The sequence below is a fragment of the Bactrocera latifrons genome, unplaced genomic scaffold (genome assembly GCF_001853355.1).
Source record: "Bactrocera latifrons isolate USDA-ARS-PBARC rearing strain unplaced genomic scaffold, ASM185335v1 scaffold_162, whole genome shotgun sequence".
Classification (NCBI taxonomy): Eukaryota; Metazoa; Arthropoda; class Insecta; order Diptera; family Tephritidae; genus Bactrocera; species Bactrocera latifrons.
This window is the reverse complement of record NW_017535097.1, coordinates 48,530-66,528: the sequence shown is the minus strand read 5'-3', so window position 1 is coordinate 66,528 and position 17,999 is coordinate 48,530. Positions and strand designations below refer to the sequence as shown.

Genomic DNA, 17,999 nt, shown 5'->3' with positions numbered 1-17,999 from the left:
GCAACAACAACAAGAAAAATATTTTTATTTTGGCTATGAATCCTGTATGTATATATGTACATATATATATATAGGTATAGTGTTATTTTTTCATATAAAGTTTTGATTTTGATCGTTCAGTTTGTATTGCCGGCTATATGATATAGTTATTCGATCCAAATAAAATGTTACAAGGATTATAGTAATGCTTTTAAAAATAAGCTATGCCAAATTTCGTTAAGATAACTCGTCAAATAAAAGAGAAAACTTGATTTTGATGATTCAGTTTGTATGGCAGCTATATGCTATAGTAATCCGAGCAAAATTATTTGTGTCGATATTATAAATTTATCTTGTAAAAAAAATCTTTTCGAAATTTCGTGGAGATATCTCATCAAACAAACAAGTTTTCCATACAAGAACTTGATTTTCATTATTCAGTTTGTAGGTCAGCTATATGTTGTAGTTTTTGAACTCAAATAATATGTTGAGGAATTGTAGTGTTATCTTTAGAAATAAGCTATGCCAACTTTCGTTAAGATAACTCGTCARATGAAAGAGTTTTTCTTATTACTAMTTGATTTTGATGATTCAGTTTGTATGGCAGCTATATGCGTTGGTGGACCGATTTTWGCGATATTAACAAATTAGTAGCTTTTTTATGAGAAAAGTACGCGTGTAAAACTTCAGATKGATATCTCTTMAACTGAAGRCCAGCTGCGTGTACTATATATACAGACACACGGTTAAGGCTAAAAAAAACTCTTCCTCGTTTTAGGGTTTCTGACATTTATTTATCGCATTCATTAATAAAAAACGGTTATTTTGAACCTGTTTAAGGTTTTGAACATGYAGTTTCAATCCTACAATCTTCATTTACTTGGCACTTGGAAGTGAGCGTTTTGTGCTTTGGCTGCAACTAGTGCTTCGTTGAGCTTCTTGGTGACATTTATCACTTAGTGTACAAAGTTTCTTTCCTTGATCGACTGAATTATTTTAATTCATATCAAAGCGTACTCAAACTTGCCAAATATTACAAAATTTCATCAACGTCTCGCAGAGTTTCCGTTGGAAGTTTGAGTTTTTTAATTTCCTCCAAAGCGTTTATCAAACCCGCTCGATTGTGGCATACCTCCTTGTATTAGAAGGACAGTGAAGTGCATTGAATATTTTTGAATTTAAAATTTCCGAACGTTATGTGCTGCTCCTGAAAATATTTTTAGCTGTTTTGAGCGACACGAAAAAAGTTATTGCTCGAGAACAACATTCAGCTGAGCTGACTCCAAACAAATTCAGTGCATGAGCACCACAAGGTGAAAGAACTGCACACTTATTTCTACGTTGAATGTCATTTTGCGCTCTATCATWTTTACTGTTTATATTACTATCATCAATTTAGCCCTGACCACAGTTATCTTCCAATATTTTGTAAATTTGCAGCGCCAATARCTCAGCCGTTGTTTTCGTGACAATCTACAGTAGCGATAAAACGCTCCTTTATCGATAGTCACAAMATTTAAAGATACGTTCGAATTAATCATCTATCAAAATCATTCTAATTTTGAACTGCGCATTTAAATTTTCTTGAAAAATACGGGTCCTCTGATAACTCCGTGAACGGGGGGTATTGTCTGCAATTTAAGAGAAATTACTTTCAACGAAAGCTAAAAAGTCATCGCCTGAACAAGAACTAGCCGTGGAAGTCAACTATCGGTTAGGTCACCGGTTAGCTACCCAATAGCGCTACCAAGATTTAGGTTAAAGTTTTTTCAATTTTTTTTTTTTATTGAGTTTTTTAAGGGTCAATTGACAAGATATTTTTGTTCAAGTTTTCTTTTTTTTAGTGTTTTAAGGCTCAATCAACAATTTTTGTCGACACTATTACCTCCTACGTTTGGTCGTTTAACCTTTTCTTAGGTATTTTCTATTGAATTGCACGGTGTGTACGCGAATTCTTCCAAGGTATTCATACTCCAATGAGTTCGGCGGCGGTGACTTGCTGGAACAGTATCCAAATTCAACTGGCAAGACTTATGATTTTATATCAAGTTTTTATTATTATTTTTCGTTAGACATTTTTTTATAATTATTTAACCGAAAGTGAGTTGAGAGAGATATATATATATTACAACTAACTTGTATAAAACTGGTTTTATATTAGATACAATTGTTAAAAAAAAAACACTGATTACGAGAGGGAGCCTAATTTWTTTTATGGAGTTGTTTTTGTTTTTTTTAATTAAAAACTTCAGCTCATTCGAAAAGTTTACAGAGGCAATTACTCTCGTAATTAAACTAATCAAATGAGTCAGTAATTAAAAGTAATTTTATCATAGAAAATTCTCATGCTATAAGGTTGCCAATGAAATATTAAGTAAAATTAAATTATCTGGCCTGTGTTCAAAATGTGTCTGAATTTTTCAAAATGATTGAATGAAACGAGAACATACTGCAGTCACAATAATTTAATGTAATTTTTATGACCCAAAACGGTTTTAACCCTAGACTTTAGACTATATTTTTCCTTTGGGGCACATTTAAACTCCGTACGTACATATATATGTATGTATGTATGTAAGCGTAGCAAGCATACTATATTTTCAAGTAACATAATAAAACCGAGTTGAGTGCCTACTTAAAGCAGCATAGCCGCGCTAATGTCGCGGGCGCCACTGTCATTGGCTTATCAAAATTATATCCTTAATAACTTCATAGCAGACGGGTATAAGCAACACACACACCCACATACAAAGGTACATGCTAGCATATCCTTGGGTCTCTCTGCGTATCCTTTCGCTGCACCGCCTGATACATATACATATAACTAGGTGTATGGTAGGCTGTCCTCGCGCGTGTCTAATGTATTTATCTATACAAAATATCAGTAGATGAGCATCCAAGTCCTGGCCAACTGTTAAATTTACTCGATTACGATTGGCCGTGTGTGCGGCTGAAGCACTTCCTGCCAACAAATGTCACACATACACGTCGCTAGCCGAGCGCATTCATTCATTGAATAACTCACTCAAATACTTACACACACACATATGCGACTGTCTCTTATACACATCTAGATGTGTATAAGAGACAGGTGTGCGGCTGAAGCACTTCCTGCCAACAAATGTCACACATACACGTCGCTAGCCGAGCGCATTCATTCATTGAATAACTCACTCAAATACTTACACACACACATATGCGAAAATGCAGGATCCCCTTTTGATCCTTAATGTACACATCTTATCAGCCGTGTTGCGTGTTAGCTTGTACCATCAGCCTATATGATACGATCGATTGTTATGGATTTCCACATTTCACCGCGCTGAGGTGATAGCGTTGACATAGTATTCCCATTACGCAATTTCTATTGCTGCAATGCTGCACTGAGCATTTATTTATATCCTTAAACAAAGTACAGTGCCATTGCCATCCTCATCAATGGTTTGGTTGTTCGCTTTGCCTAGCTCGATTTATGAATGAATTGCGTCGGCGCACAGTGCAAACAACTATTTACCTGCAATTGAGCGGTAAAAATAATGAAATAAAATTTGTTAGACAATATTGTGTTGTTTTTATTGGATATTTTATTAGTTTGAATTTTGGTACATTTCACGTGGGCCTGTTTTTCGGGTATGTGCACACCTACACAAACATACACATATTTTGTGTTGGTGCATTTCTAGAGCACATAAGGAAAGGAATTTTGACGCCAGCGGCACAAATTTAATTGCTCATAAAGATAATGGATCTTTCCAGTTTTAATGGGCAGCGGCTATAATGCTGTGAAACTGAGCAACCGAAGGGAAAAGTGTCACACGAAGTAAATGTTTTTTCCTTATAACTTTTTTTTGTCATTTGTTATCCGATTCAGTGAGTTTCATGTGTTGGCGCCTGCCCATTGATGACTAATGCGGACCAATACAGGAAATTGCTATTTTTTTTAGTTTAATAGAAGCGACATATTCATGCAGCAAATATACACTTATAACGTGTGTTATAAATAAAAATTATAGTTCATCTTACCTGATATATCGTCACCTGAAATGCAAAAAAAATTAACATCATTTCTCCTAAGTTCACAGGCGAAGAAAAATTGTTATAATAGTGATAATTATCACATTGAAAAAAAAATTTGAGTTTTGGTTATAAACTGGAAGCTGAAATTTTTATGCTACATGTGTGTAATATGATGTAGTGAATCGTAATCCATTGCATATAGATGACGATATATACTATTTAAATTTGACTTTGAAGCTGCTTCGCGTTGMAGTAATCCTAATTTTCGAATTTTCTTCACTGATTACTAGGAGCYCAAATGATTAGAGCACGATACATTTTTTTGCATTTTTGTCTATAGTTCTCCATATAATAGCATAAGTTAGGTTAGATAAATAGGCTGAGTACTCGTTAAGCCAAGAAAAGGTTAGGAGAAAAAAAATGTTCAAGACATTGAAGACGCCTGAGTGTCAACAGACAGTGACAGTGTCTAGTTAGKACGCCTATCATTGCGGCGATGTGAGCCTTGCTTGAGAACTAGCAGTTTAAGGAACCTTTTATTCATTCGAGGATGTGACTTTTGCGCCACTTTGAGTCAGAAGGCTTTCACAGCCCCACAAGTGCTTCTAGCTAACCAACGCATTCCCAACTCGCGTGAAGCATACATATACATAGATCCAGCGCTGGAATGCACGAAGACATGGGACCCCTGCTCGTTCCCATCCTTWTGGAATTTAAGTGTGGGTGCCTATTTTTTTTGCAAGCTCATCGATTTTATAGTAATTCTGCTATTGCAGTAGAAAGAAAAGAAACCGCAGCCACCTTCTGACCAATTGAGCAAATATAAACTTTTGACAGGCAAAAACAAAAAAAAATTTTGTGTGAATTTTTTTTATAAATGTTGCCATTTTGTCATTTTTTGATTGTCTGTAGGTCATTGTGGGAACAATATCTTGTAGAGATAGTTCTTTTTTAGGTTTTAGCTCGCGAGCATCACCCAGCAGCAAAGGACGCTTTTTGCCATCGTCGAAGATCGGGTGTTGCTTAAAAAATATTTAATTTTTTTTCTTAAAAAACTTTGCTGTTTATTCGAAAAATATGTATAACTATTCTCCTAAAAATGTGAAACAATTGATAAAAAATTTTTTTTTCGATTTTCAAAAATTGCTTTTTTTTAGACAGCTGTACTAGGTGTGCCTCAAAACTCCTACTCTTCGACCATTTGGTTACTAACAGAGTCAGCGGTTCTTAAATAGCGCAGTACTATTATTCTTACGCCCAATTTTGGAAGAAAGTCAAATCAATATTTAAAATGTTTTTTTTTATTTTAATTCCTCAGCCTTAGTTTAAACTATACATATTTTTTTATAAAATTCGTTATTGAATTTTTTTTTGATTTTTTTTTTTGCAAATTTCAATATATTTAGAACCGGTTTATTAAAAAAAAACATTAACATAATTTCATGAAGATGAAATTATTATTTTTCGTTAGAATATTTGGTTTTGTAACCGAAAGTTAAGAGAGCGAGTATAATTACCACTAACTGGGTTAAAACTGGTCCTATATTAGGTACAATTATTAAAAAAAAACTTTGATTGCGAGAGAGAGTCTCATTTCATTTGACGGAGTTGTTTTTGTTGTTTTGCTTCGACTAAAAATTGTTTAATTATAAAAAATAAATCATGAAAGCACAATGAGGATGAATTATGCTAGTAGGACATTAAATAAATGAAAAAAGAAAACAAAACAAATAAAATAAAATAAAATTAATTAAATTAAATTAAACTAAATAAAATAAAATAAGTAAAATAAATAATAATTAGTTTAATTAAAATTTAATTTAATAATAACTAATTAATTAAATTAAAATAAACTAAATAAAATAAAATAAACATAATATATTTTTATACATTAATTGAATATAAAAAAAACTCTGCTCTACACGTGTAAGCATAACTACACTAAACGTGTGTGTATTTGATTTCTTAAACGGCGTTCAGACGAAGCGCCGAATGTTTTATTGCTCCCTAAATACTTTGAGCAACTTTTATGAAGCAATAATTCATTGGCGTAATACTCGTAAAAAAGTTTCTACGCATATGAGTATGTGTTAACGAATAAACATACCTATTCATCTATGTAGGTATATAAAATTAAAAGTTTATTTCACACCAGCCAGCTAGCCGCTATCAGCCCCCAATCAAAATTGTTAACAACAACGGTTACTGTTGTTATTATGCAGATAAGTTGGCGTACGCGATGGCTCGTTGTGCGGCAATCACTAAGTCAGGTTGTTGGTGGTGTCGTTGTTGTTGCTAATGCTGTTTGATGTGATGGCAACGACGGCCACTACTGATGATCATGATGATGTTGTTAATTATTTAACTGTTGTGTGAGTGGTGAAGTGTCGTTTCTGACTGAATGATAACCATTTGACCAACTTGAGTGCGCGCCAAACGCTTATTTGTACAACTCTCAATATATGAATGTGGCTATATAATAATATACCAAGCATACATGCACATACTCATACTCATACATATTCATATTTGTGCTAATGCATATCGAGCGATAATATGATTTGATAAAAAGTCAGCTCACACATATTAATACATATGATTGTATGTATGTCCATGTGTGCGTGGATATGCTTCGAGCTTTTTGTGTGATGGTTGATTTGTGCGTCTTTTTTCATTAATATCTTATCAATATTTAAATAATGAAATCGATATATGCCAAGCTGCAAAATAAACGCTTGCTACTTCAGTTTATTTCCAGTGATAGATACCGCCTATATGTGTGCATGTAAATATAAATGTAAACCTATTCGTATTTGAGTAACTGTTTTCTAATAACAGGTGTACACGTTATTACAGCGCGCGACTAAAATTTTGTAAAACCCAGCAGAATACCGCTTACAGGTGCTATTATTATACCATAAAAAGTATAAAGACGGCCATATCTGAACCTTAATGGATTAGTTTGTATGGTAGCTATATACTATGGTCGTGCGTTCTGAGCAATATGTTCGGAGTTTAGAGCATTGACTCGAGAATAGGTGTTATTGGACTAGGAATTACCGAAAYCTCYATTATAGGTAGTAAACAGGGTTTGTCTGGAAATTGATTTCTTCCGCCGCGACTGTACTTCAGTGCGTGCGCGTACCAACTGGTTTCGGTAAAGGGCGTTCCTAGCTAACGAACGAGCGCCTGATCAGTTGTCTCCAAGCACCTGGAGAGTCTGGATAAACATTTTCGCGCAATGTCTTTCTATGAGTGGTGCAAGCAGAAAATACAGCATTCGTTAGAGCAGAGGTACTCGATAAAACTTTGTTCGGAACTYGGTAAATGTGCGACAGAGACGTTTAATGTGATCAAGCAGGCTTACGCAGATGTTGCTTTGGAAAGAAGTGGTGTGTTTCGGTGGCACCGAGCCTATTTTTAGGGTCGGAAGAGGTCGTTGAGGAAGACCGTGTTGGGAGATCTGAGAATTCGTTTAATTGTCCAGATGTTAAATTTATCAATATCTGGGGTTCAATCCTCAAGAGACTCAATGGTCAATTGGGCCCGACAAGATATCGCAACCGATTAGAAATTGCACCACGACAACGCTCCGGTTCACACCGCCTTTCTTCTGAACAGCTACCTAACCAAGGCTGGCATACCAACGCTTCCCCAGCTGCCCTTGCCTGAAAAGGCCGATGAAAGGCAAGCATTTTGAGACGATGGAGGGGACCCTAGCAGCATGCATCTCGGCTCTCAAGGCTATGGAAAACACGCTACCAACGCTGCATCGACGCAGAAGGACCCTATTTTGAAAGTTTTTGAAGAATTGTAAAGATTGATTCAATAAATTTAATACTTCTTTCAATTAAAACATAAACGGTTTGGRATATCAATCAATCTCGTTATTCTTGTGAAAGTCAGTGGGGATCGCTGCCTAACCAATAACACATATTTAACAAAATCATCCTGCCAGAAATGAGCCTCATCACCCAAGATGATTTTGCGATGAAAATCTGATGCAAATCATTTTCAAGTTGTTGCTCAGCCCAATTCACGAACATACGATGATTTTGGTTGTCAAGCGGCTTCAGTTCCTGCGTCAATTCGATCTTGTTAGCGCGTAAACCAAGATCTTTTCGCAAAATTCAACACAATGACGTCACAGAGATGCCTAACGCTTGAGAACGATGTGTGAGAGACTGATTTTAGTCTTCCTCAATTGATGCGCTAGTTTTCTCGACACCACGTGAACTTTTTTGTCTCAAGAGCGGGGGAAAAAATATGRTGTCGTTTACTGTCCCTATCGGTCTAGTTTTGTACCGTCATTCTAAAAAATCGGAATCAAATGTTTGTAAGAAAAAGTTTATATTTGTGAACGTTTTAGAGCTTCAAACGACGTTAACATTTTTTCTTGTTTTTGATTTCAAAAATCAACCGCGTTGGTCTATTATAGAAAAGATGAAAATGCGTTCTTAGTAAGCGCCTAAATATCAGTTAAAATTGTCTCTTCTGATGATAAAAGGGATTATCAAGTAACTTCTTGTCTGCAATCAGCATGTCAGTTGTTCAAATTGTGGATGATAGCAACGACCTTGACTTGATTGCGATAAAGTGGGGTGTGAGCCCTGACATATGTATGTATATTGGTGTATGTRAAATTTGAATAACAATCACATCGTTATGCTCATATTGATATTAACTCGCTTTGACCCCGCATAGTACTCATAATATAGCTTAGTGCCAAGTGTTAGAAATATCGACGGTAAATAAAATAAAAAATAAAATGTGTGGACATTTGTTTGCATGGTTTTAATTTTGCTTTACTTTTGGTTATTTTGAAAAATTGTTGCTCTTTACAATTTTATGACAAATTGGGGTGTTGTCRTTGTTTGGCAAATACGTTCAATCATTTTCGAAATTGGTGCACGTTTAATTGCAAAATAGGTACATTTACTGTTAAATACATATGTATGTATATTTACGTATGCACTTAGGTATCAAATTAAATCACAAGCAAATAAATAATGATTTGCTAAAAATATTCAATGACGCGTTGAAGTATTTTTTATGATAATGTACATTGAGGGGGAATACCAGGATTGTGAAGTACTATATAGTATATGTGGGGTGTGACTCATTCAAATTAAAGTTTGTTAAAGTTAGGCAGGTACGATTATTGGATGTTCTCATAAAGTATTTTTTCATTTTCTAGCCTTTTTTTTTTATTATAGCAAATTTCCAAAAAAGCCATTATTTTTCGAAAAGTCAACACTTTTCAAATTTTGATTTTGAAATTGCTTTTCCTATCATATGAACTGTATATGTCTGGATCTTCCATTCTTCCAGTCGATTTTTTCACTTCACTTTCTTCTGTTTAATTTGACAGTCTGCCTTTCCGTGCTCAATATTTTTTTGTATCCGCTGAAAGTTGCTTACACTTCGTCACCTTTCGTTTCATAACTGTAAATTTGTCAACTTTAATTTCCGATCGACCGATCGACATCCGTTGACTTGTACAAACAACATATAGTCGGTCTTTTGTACATAAATGAAATTGTTCCGCTTGTCGGTAGGTGCGAATGTTGTTAACAGTGCTCAAGTCAAATATAATATTACCAATACATCAAGCATATTTTCGCTATTCATTCTATAAGCTTGTTGTTGTTGCCTTTTGTTGTGTCAACGACTCATCAACTCATTCAGTTTCAGTACTAGTGCTTGCCACAAAAAACAAGAATTGAGCGCGCTTCGAGCAAATTACTTCATGAGCATGCCTTGAGGTAAGTGACTTCGTTGTTGCTACATATACATGTTTGTGTGTATTTGGAATTCGGGCTCTGAATTCTTAACAAYGATTTCCTTTCCTTTGCTTGCTCTAGAAATGAAAAGTGAAATGTGTTGTTGTACTTTTTTGAAAGCGGCCCATGTGGTACTAATAACGACATGATTTTTATTGCAGGTGACAAATTGCAATTATTTGTCGCCAACTCGCAGAGGTGTTTGTTGTTCACCGCTGGTTTTGAAAAAAGTACTTGATATACTATATGTGTATGTATACATATGTGTGTATAAGGGTGTGTCAAAAAAAGTAATACTTTTATTCGTTTGGTAGATGTGTATAAGAGACAGACATATGTGTGTATAAGGGTGTGTCAAAAAAAGTAATACTTTTATTCGTTTGGTAGTCTGAAAATTTGATTCTTAGACTATTAGTTAGAGCACTCAGCATTCAATTTCTTACAAAATCTATGAAACGGGCTATTTTTTCAAGTAATTAGAGATATAAATTCTTCTATCTGATATTACGAACCAAAAAAAAAAATTAAAAATAAAAAAAGAAAACTGTAAGGTAGCTTATACTTGGCAACCCTTTCTTAGAGGTTCCAAGTACATATTTTTCGGAGTACCAAAGCCAAAAAAACATAAATGTTTTTTTTTTGGGCCTCGATAGGGTCATATCCAGTTCTTTTGGCCCACCCTAGTGTTCATACAGTATTTCAAATAAAACCTGAGCGCCCCCTATATAACATAAAAATAAAATATTGTTTTAAAACACAGATAAATAAAAWATTGATATTCTGCGTGCTCTTGGATTCTTAGTTAAACTCGTCAATGTAAATGTCAAGTTTTTCAAAACAGCATTTTTCGAAGTCTGAAAACTTTTTTGAAGGACYCGCGCTCCAATTTTGTGTAAGCTTCATCCACAGAGGAGGGCGGATCCACTGTAGCAGTGGAGGACCCGAAATCGAAAAATATTGTTTTTTCCCAAAAATTTTACTGTTTCGGTTCTTTTACTTCGAATAATTTTTGATCCAGTGTGAGCTTCATTCACGGAGAAGGGTGGAATCACCCGAACTCGAAATAAATTTGTATTCTAAAATTTTACTGTTTCGGCTATTTAACTTCGAATACTGCTCGACCCAGAGTAAGTTTCTTCCACGGAGATAAACGGWATGACTGAAGCAGAGAGATCCCGAACTCGAAAAATATTTTTTTTTTCCAAAAATTTTACTAGTTTGTTCTTCTACTTCGAATACTGCTCGATCCAGTGCAACTTCTCAAATATAATACTTTTGAAAAATCAAAAATAATTTCAAACCTTTTTTCCTGCTTTGGTTTTAGTAACCCTACTATCTATATACCGACGAACTATAATAGCACACGTTTATGGGTTGGTTTAACGCAAGTTATGCGTCAACAATGGGATTCTCTGCATTTGAGGTGCCCCGAATCGGAAATCGTGTTGCTTAGCACTTGCTAATTTGTTTTCTTCTTCTTCTTCTTYTACTTTTGCTTGTTTGCCGATTTATTTGAGTTACAAGTTGACTGTTTTATGACCGGAACTTGGGTCACGCTWTCGAATAAGCGAAAACAAACTTTACCGACGTCGTTGACAGTAACGAACCACCAATRCTATACAAACAATGCCAATGACACAACGGAGATGACGAATAAACGAAGACTGTGRCAATGACGGCAATGTCGCCTCACCCACCTGACAATTTTCAATACAAAAATCAAATAAATCACACTTCTACAAGTCGTAGAGCATAGTTTCATTTCGATTTTGAACTTTGTTGCAGATGGAAGCACAGGCACAGCAACAATTGCCGCAACAGCAACAGGTACTTGCCAAACAAGCGCAACAACAAGCACAACAACAGGCGCAACAACAAGCACAACAGCAGCAGCATTTATTATCGAACATCAAAACGGAAGTCAATAGCGGTGATTCGCAGTTGCCGACTGTGACAACAACAACATTGCAAGCACAAAAGAATGCTGCTGAGGAACAGCAGCAAGTTGCGCAGGACTTGAATCAAGCACAATCCGTACAGCAACAGCAAACAGCTGCACAACAACAACAACAACATATCTCTAGTCAATCAAAGCCACTGACGCCTAATCAATCTCAAGAGCAAAAACAACAGTTACAGCAGCCACCTGCAAGCGTGGTCACATCGGCTGCTTCGATTACCGGCGCTCAACCAACATCGAGTGAGGAGTACAGCATACCKTTACCGCGCAACACTCAACAGCGACGAATATTGACCACAGCGGGTACATTGTGAGTAAAATCTGTGAAATTTCTGTTAAACAAAAATTAAAAGCAACAASAACAATAATTCATGAAACTACCTAAAATAAAGTCAAAACAAGTGCGGAAGGTCTAAGTTCGGTTGACGCCGCACATTTTATTATCTCGCAATTTGCAAATTATATAAGGAATAAGGTACACACTGTGACAAAAAAGCACACGAAAATTTTAATAAAATTCCGCGGGTAAATTATTAAGAAAAAAAAAAATATTTTGTGAAGTTGGAATGTCCTTAATTAATATGCCAAATGTGAGCGCGATCTGTCAACCAGTTTGTTTACAGCGGCTACTTAAGTCGCTACCCCTCAGTAGTGCGTTGCGATTTTTACAATGGATAAAATTRTGGAACAAAGAATTTGTCTCAAATTTCGTATTTCCAATCAAATTTCGTGTGTGTAATCATTACGAATGTTGGAGAAGGCTTACGGTGATTAAGTTTAATCAAAAACGCAACRCCTTCAAAGACGTTCGAAAGATCGTTGAAGATCGTGAGCGACTTTCGACATCTACAACTGATCAAAATATATAAAAACGTATATAAAAAACATGAAGAAAATGGTTCTTGTAAATCSTCAGGCAACTGTTATGTAGAKGACAAAAGAGCTCGACATCTCTCGCKRGTTTGTTCGAATGATTTTGGTGGATATTTTGGGTTTAAYGCCTTGTTCTTGCTTGTCTTGTCCCGATGAAGCTGATTTTTTTCGCATCGATTTACGATTCTGACCAAATTTAAARCCAAAAACGCAATAAATTCCGYAGAGCAATCACAAGATTTGGCKTCRTCAGRCGGACATGACTAAAACAACTCAGCTCGTTCATAGGATATCTAACGTTTCCATCTATGTGTTCCAAACTTCGTGGCTCACTTAATGTACCTTATTCAGCGTACAATTTTATAATTCTCAATTCTATTAATTAAAATGTTTCTCTCTCGTTCTTTCCGCAAATGTGATKATAGTGAGGAAAACGACAATCGTGACGCTGATCAGCCCGACTCACAGTCCGAATTTCATCATCATCAATCCCCCGCCAATTATGTGGTGATGGCACCGCGCAACGAAGAGCATCCACCGCCCGGCACCGCCGTCTACACGTACACAACCACAGCGAATGGTCAACAGATTATTTGCACCGAAACTGGTGCAGCCATCAAACTGGAAGACATCGAAAAAGATCAACAGGCCGGTGCAGACGCACAACAACATCATCAACAGCAAATGCAGCAACAGCAACAACAACTTTGTACGCCACCAGGCAGTGGCTACGGCGATACGATTGTTGTGTCCGCCGCAGCATTACACCAACATCAAAATCCACATGGTGTCATCAACGCCTCGACACATGGCGGACATCCGGGTRCGCAACTGCGTTTCGATTCCGACGAGCGCTACAGCAATGTGCTGCAGGATAACGGCAACGTACAGACTATTTACTATAACCCTACGGTGGTTGACTCAGGCGCACATCCYGGTGAGGCGAAGACATTTACAGATCTTGGCAATACCGAGTACTATTCGAGTCCACCCACATATGCACTGCCACCGCCTAATAATGGTCTATATAGTGTTTCGAGTTCGACGCAGTTGATTTGTAAATCAGATCCGAATTTGGGTGCCATGCGACAGYCGGGACAATTTCAGTCTTTAATGGAATCGGGCGTACAGGAGCAGTCGATGTGGGCGCCATCAAGTGTCGAATTCTCCGGATATGTAAGTATTGAGTAGCTCTGTTTTTATTACCTCTCGACAAAAGACAATATTGGCACGATACATTTGGCACTGTTTATCATCTAAAAACAAAATTCTACACCTTTTTTTTGCTTCCACACATTTACGGAAATATTATAGAATACATATCACCATCAGGTAGTTGATGACTACGGCACCGGCAATATGACCACAACGCATTGGCCCGGCACGGGACCGATCACGGCTTACGAGGCTTCACTTGTACCTACTGTCTACGAGTCACCCAAGTGTGAGAACTGTGGCGCGCTYTACATACGGAAAGGCAACGATTTCTACTGTCCTACGGGTTGTAATCAACTGCGACCGACTCATGTGCGTGTGCCAACACGTCAAGCCAAACCGAAAATCCCAGCCAATACCAATAATCGACGTACGGGCGTCACGTGCGCCAACTGCAACACCACGACGACAACGCTTTGGCGACGCAACAACGAAGGCAACCCTGTATGCAATGCTTGCGGCCTGTACTTCAAGCTGCACAATACGAATCGGCCGCAATCAATGAAGAAGGATGGCATACAGAAACGTAAACGTAAGCCWAAGAATAATGGTGGCATGCCGTCCATGAAACCACTACCATGTAAGTAAGAGTTTGATGAATATACTGCCYTATATGCATCCTAATTGCACCCTGACTCACTCACTCAAAGTAAATGACTACTCACATACAGCACTGTCGGGCATGACGCAGAATGTGACGCTGATGGCACCTAACGGTACGATTTAYCCYTCGCAAGTGTCCGCYTTAAGCTTGCCGATGAATGGCGGTGTGRGCGCGGGTATTATTGGTGGTGGCCAACAAACGTTGCCCGGTGAGATACGCGATATGTCGATAAATRGCAATGGYAGCAGTGCGCCTGCTGGCTCAGTACCCTCCGGTGGGGTTGGTGGCAGCGTCGTTGTGGCGAGTAGCGCGGGTAGCACCGTAACCGGCACCGGACCACGCAACGTATCGATTGTACAACACGTGACTGGCGACAGTCACTCGCCGTATAGCAATCCACCATCGCAAAGTCAATCGCCGCACTTGTCCAATCCATCGCCGCTAAATCGACAACCAATCGCACAAAGGTGGGTGGCACGSACAAGTGATATATTCTAATTCGAGTTTGCTTTCTAACAATTTTCTTTGCTTTCGTCATTTAGTGTGCAACCCATCGAAGCGACACGCGCAACAAATGGTGAGATAACGACCAGCGTCATAACGCGCACTGGCCTACCCGAACGTTCCTCGAATAATTGAGCGGCATGCAGCGCTCACATGCAAACTTTTTGAATTTGCCAATAATAGATAAACCAAAGCTTCTGTTGTACTTGGGTACATGCATTTTATTATTAAAAAAAAWTTTWATWWTTTTTAWTAWTAWTTTTTGTTGTATATTAATATTTTTAATAATAATTTTTTTTGTTAAATTTAATTTTACTTGCTTGGAAATTTTTATTTTTAGTTTAAAAATAATTTTAGCGCAAACATGTAAATATATTTAAGTGCCAAAATTATACTGACTATAAGTAGAGGTGGATTTACATAATCCYAGTAATGCTTACAAATTTATACCATATTATAGATTAAAAAATTAAATGCTATTTGTTTGTAAGTACTTAAACATAATTCATTATTTAATTAATTAAATTTAGCTTGTTAAAGTAGTTCGTTTTAGATATGTGAATAAATAAAAAAAAAACATAAATATTTTTTGAAAATATTTTCATTTATTTTAAATGATGGCTTATGCTTAACTCGCCAAACTATCAGACTAACTTAATTTAACATAAATGAAATAAAGTGGAGATAAAGTTGGTATAAACTGGGTAGCTAGCAGTAAAAACCAGCAATCTGTATTTAACTCTCTAAATTATAAAGAAACGAAATGAAGTTAAAAAAATGGGTATTTTGGAATATTTCTGACTTGCAATAATTTGTTAAAGTAAATATTAAAGTATGAGATAAGTTTAATAAAATTATATATTTGATATAAATCCAAAATGCGAAAGTGTTGTAATATCCTTAGAACCACATCAAAACTTGTTTCATAAAATTAAGATTAAAACCATATCGTAATCACTATTTAAGTACTTTACTAATACATCAAGCAAAGAACGCTCATCTTGTCCGAGTTACCGAAAAATATTTTTACGTTCTCTGAATCGCGAACATTTTGTATGATAGGCGTTCTTTGCATCACGATTTAGAAAGGCAAAAATCCGAATAATGTACAAACATTGAAGTAGAAATATATAATCAAAGAATGTACATATTACATATGKATATAATATTGATTTAAAGTAGTAGAGCCAAGGGGGTAGAGGTAGCTTTTCCAGAGCCTTTTTTCGACAAATCACGCGTAAGTCATGTCAAACTGTCAAGTTATTTTTGTACAGTATTGTTTGGTATTTCATCATGGAAGGACTTATGACTGAACAATATCTATAAATAGTTCAACTTTATTACGAAAACTCATGTTCTCTAATGTATGAGTTTCGTGCGCTTCGCTCAACTTATGGACAACATAATCGGCCTCCGGAGCGTACTCTTCGAAACACAATCACTCATCTTGAGACCTAGCATTCATTGTTGGATTATATTCGACCGAATAGAATACGTCTAGCATGCAGTGCAGAAAATTTAGCAGCCATAGCTGAGAGTATACACGAGGTTTCGCAGCAATTCCGAGGGACGCATGAAACGACTTGGCACATTTTACGTCGAGTTGTTAAATTGAGAGTGTACGAAATACAGCTTGTGCAAGAGCTGAAGTGGCTCGCTTTTCCCAAGCGACAACGTTTCGATCTATCGGTTTTTGAAAAGTTCCAAGAACATGCTTTCGAGCCAAACTTTGTTCAGCGATGAGGCTCATTTCTGGCTCAATGCAAAAGCACTCTGAAGATATTAAAGAACTGAAATTTTATCTAGACAAAAACAACAGTTTGGTGTGGTTTGTGGTCTGGTGGAATCATCATTCTGTATTTCTTCCAAAATGATGATGACGGCGAGAGCATAAGCGTCAGAGGCGACCGTTATCGCGCCATAATAAACGACTATTTGATACCTGAAATTTCAGCTTTTGATCTCGGCGACATTTGGTTTCAACAAGGTGACACTACTTGCCGCACATTGCAACAATCAATGGATTTATTGAGGGAACACTGCGGTGAGCAGATAATTTCATCGTTTTGGGACGATCAATTGGTCACAAAGGTCTCAAATCTATGCGGAAACGTCTACTACAATTCACGCCTTGGAGCTAAACATCAAAAATTACACGTGTGTTATTCGCCAGTTAGCAATCTAAATGCTGGAACAAGTAATTGGACTTAACGGATGAACCTTCTGAGACGTGACAACATTTGAAAGAAGTAATCTTCAAAAAATAAATGCTAAAGAATGTTCTGGTGAATGATAGCAACGTTTCCTATTAAATTTGAACTTTCTGTGTTTATTCTTAAAAAAAAAAAATACTCACTATGAGCAAAAAATAGTAGTACTTTGTTCATAATTTTAAATCMTTAATTTAACCTTCAAAATCTATGTCGTCCTCCTCGAAGTAGTCCCCCTTGGCCCCAATACACTTGTTTTTTTTTTCAATCCTCGAAGTAGTTATTCACGTCTAATGTATTTAATCGACTGAAAATGGAAGTTCCCGGAGCGTTCGTAAGTRTTCCATCSTCTTTTTACCACCTCGATAATCGAAGAAAACTGCCAACATAACTTTAATTTTTGACGGGATTTTTTCGGCTACGGCTCACCATTGCCACGATATTCGGTTGATTTATCGATTTTTTCCGGGTCAGTAGTCCGCAAGAATTGTTTGACAAATGCTGTTTTCCGAAAAAATGATTACTGATTTTGGAATCAATCGTGCTTTTACTTTTCTTAGAACTCAATGCTCTTTCAAAATGGGGTTTAGAGATTCTTGCGTTTTTTCAACTTTGCCAGTAAGATCTYTGACTGTTAATCGTCGATTCCCAAGCACCAATTCCTTTATTTTATTGSCGTGTTCTTCATCAGTTGATGGCCGTTCTGGACGTAGTTCATAGTCAACGTATTCTCTACACTCTTTGAATATTTTTACCAATAAAAAACASTTCATCGYAASAAAAAATTATCTCCGAAGKCCTTTTCMAATATTCTGAATAATTCGGCACCAGAAACTGAATACTTCCCTAGCCTC

The 17,999-nt window shown here is 36.6% G+C and overlaps 1 protein-coding gene across 5 annotated transcripts in view; it reads left to right on the top strand.

Moving 5' to 3' along the window:
• Positions 1–15,140, top strand: part of LOC108966507 (box A-binding factor-like) — a 29,070-nt gene extending 13,930 nt beyond the window's left edge. For 3 of the 5 annotated variants that reach the window (XM_018929445.1, XM_018929444.1, XM_018929443.1), the window contains exons 2-6: positions 11,565–12,049; positions 13,038–13,788; positions 13,927–14,407; positions 14,478–14,898; positions 14,974–15,140. In XM_018929445.1, the coding sequence (XP_018784990.1) occupies positions 11,565–12,049; positions 13,038–13,788; positions 13,927–14,407; positions 14,478–14,898; positions 14,974–15,070 (2,235 nt within the window). In that variant the 3' untranslated portion in view covers positions 15,071–15,140. The remainder of the gene's footprint in view (positions 1–11,564; positions 12,050–13,037; positions 13,789–13,926; positions 14,408–14,477; positions 14,899–14,973) is intronic. The other 2 variants (XM_018929446.1, XM_018929447.1) reach the window with 2 other exon arrangements.
• Positions 15,141–17,999: the final 2,859 nt, after the last annotated feature.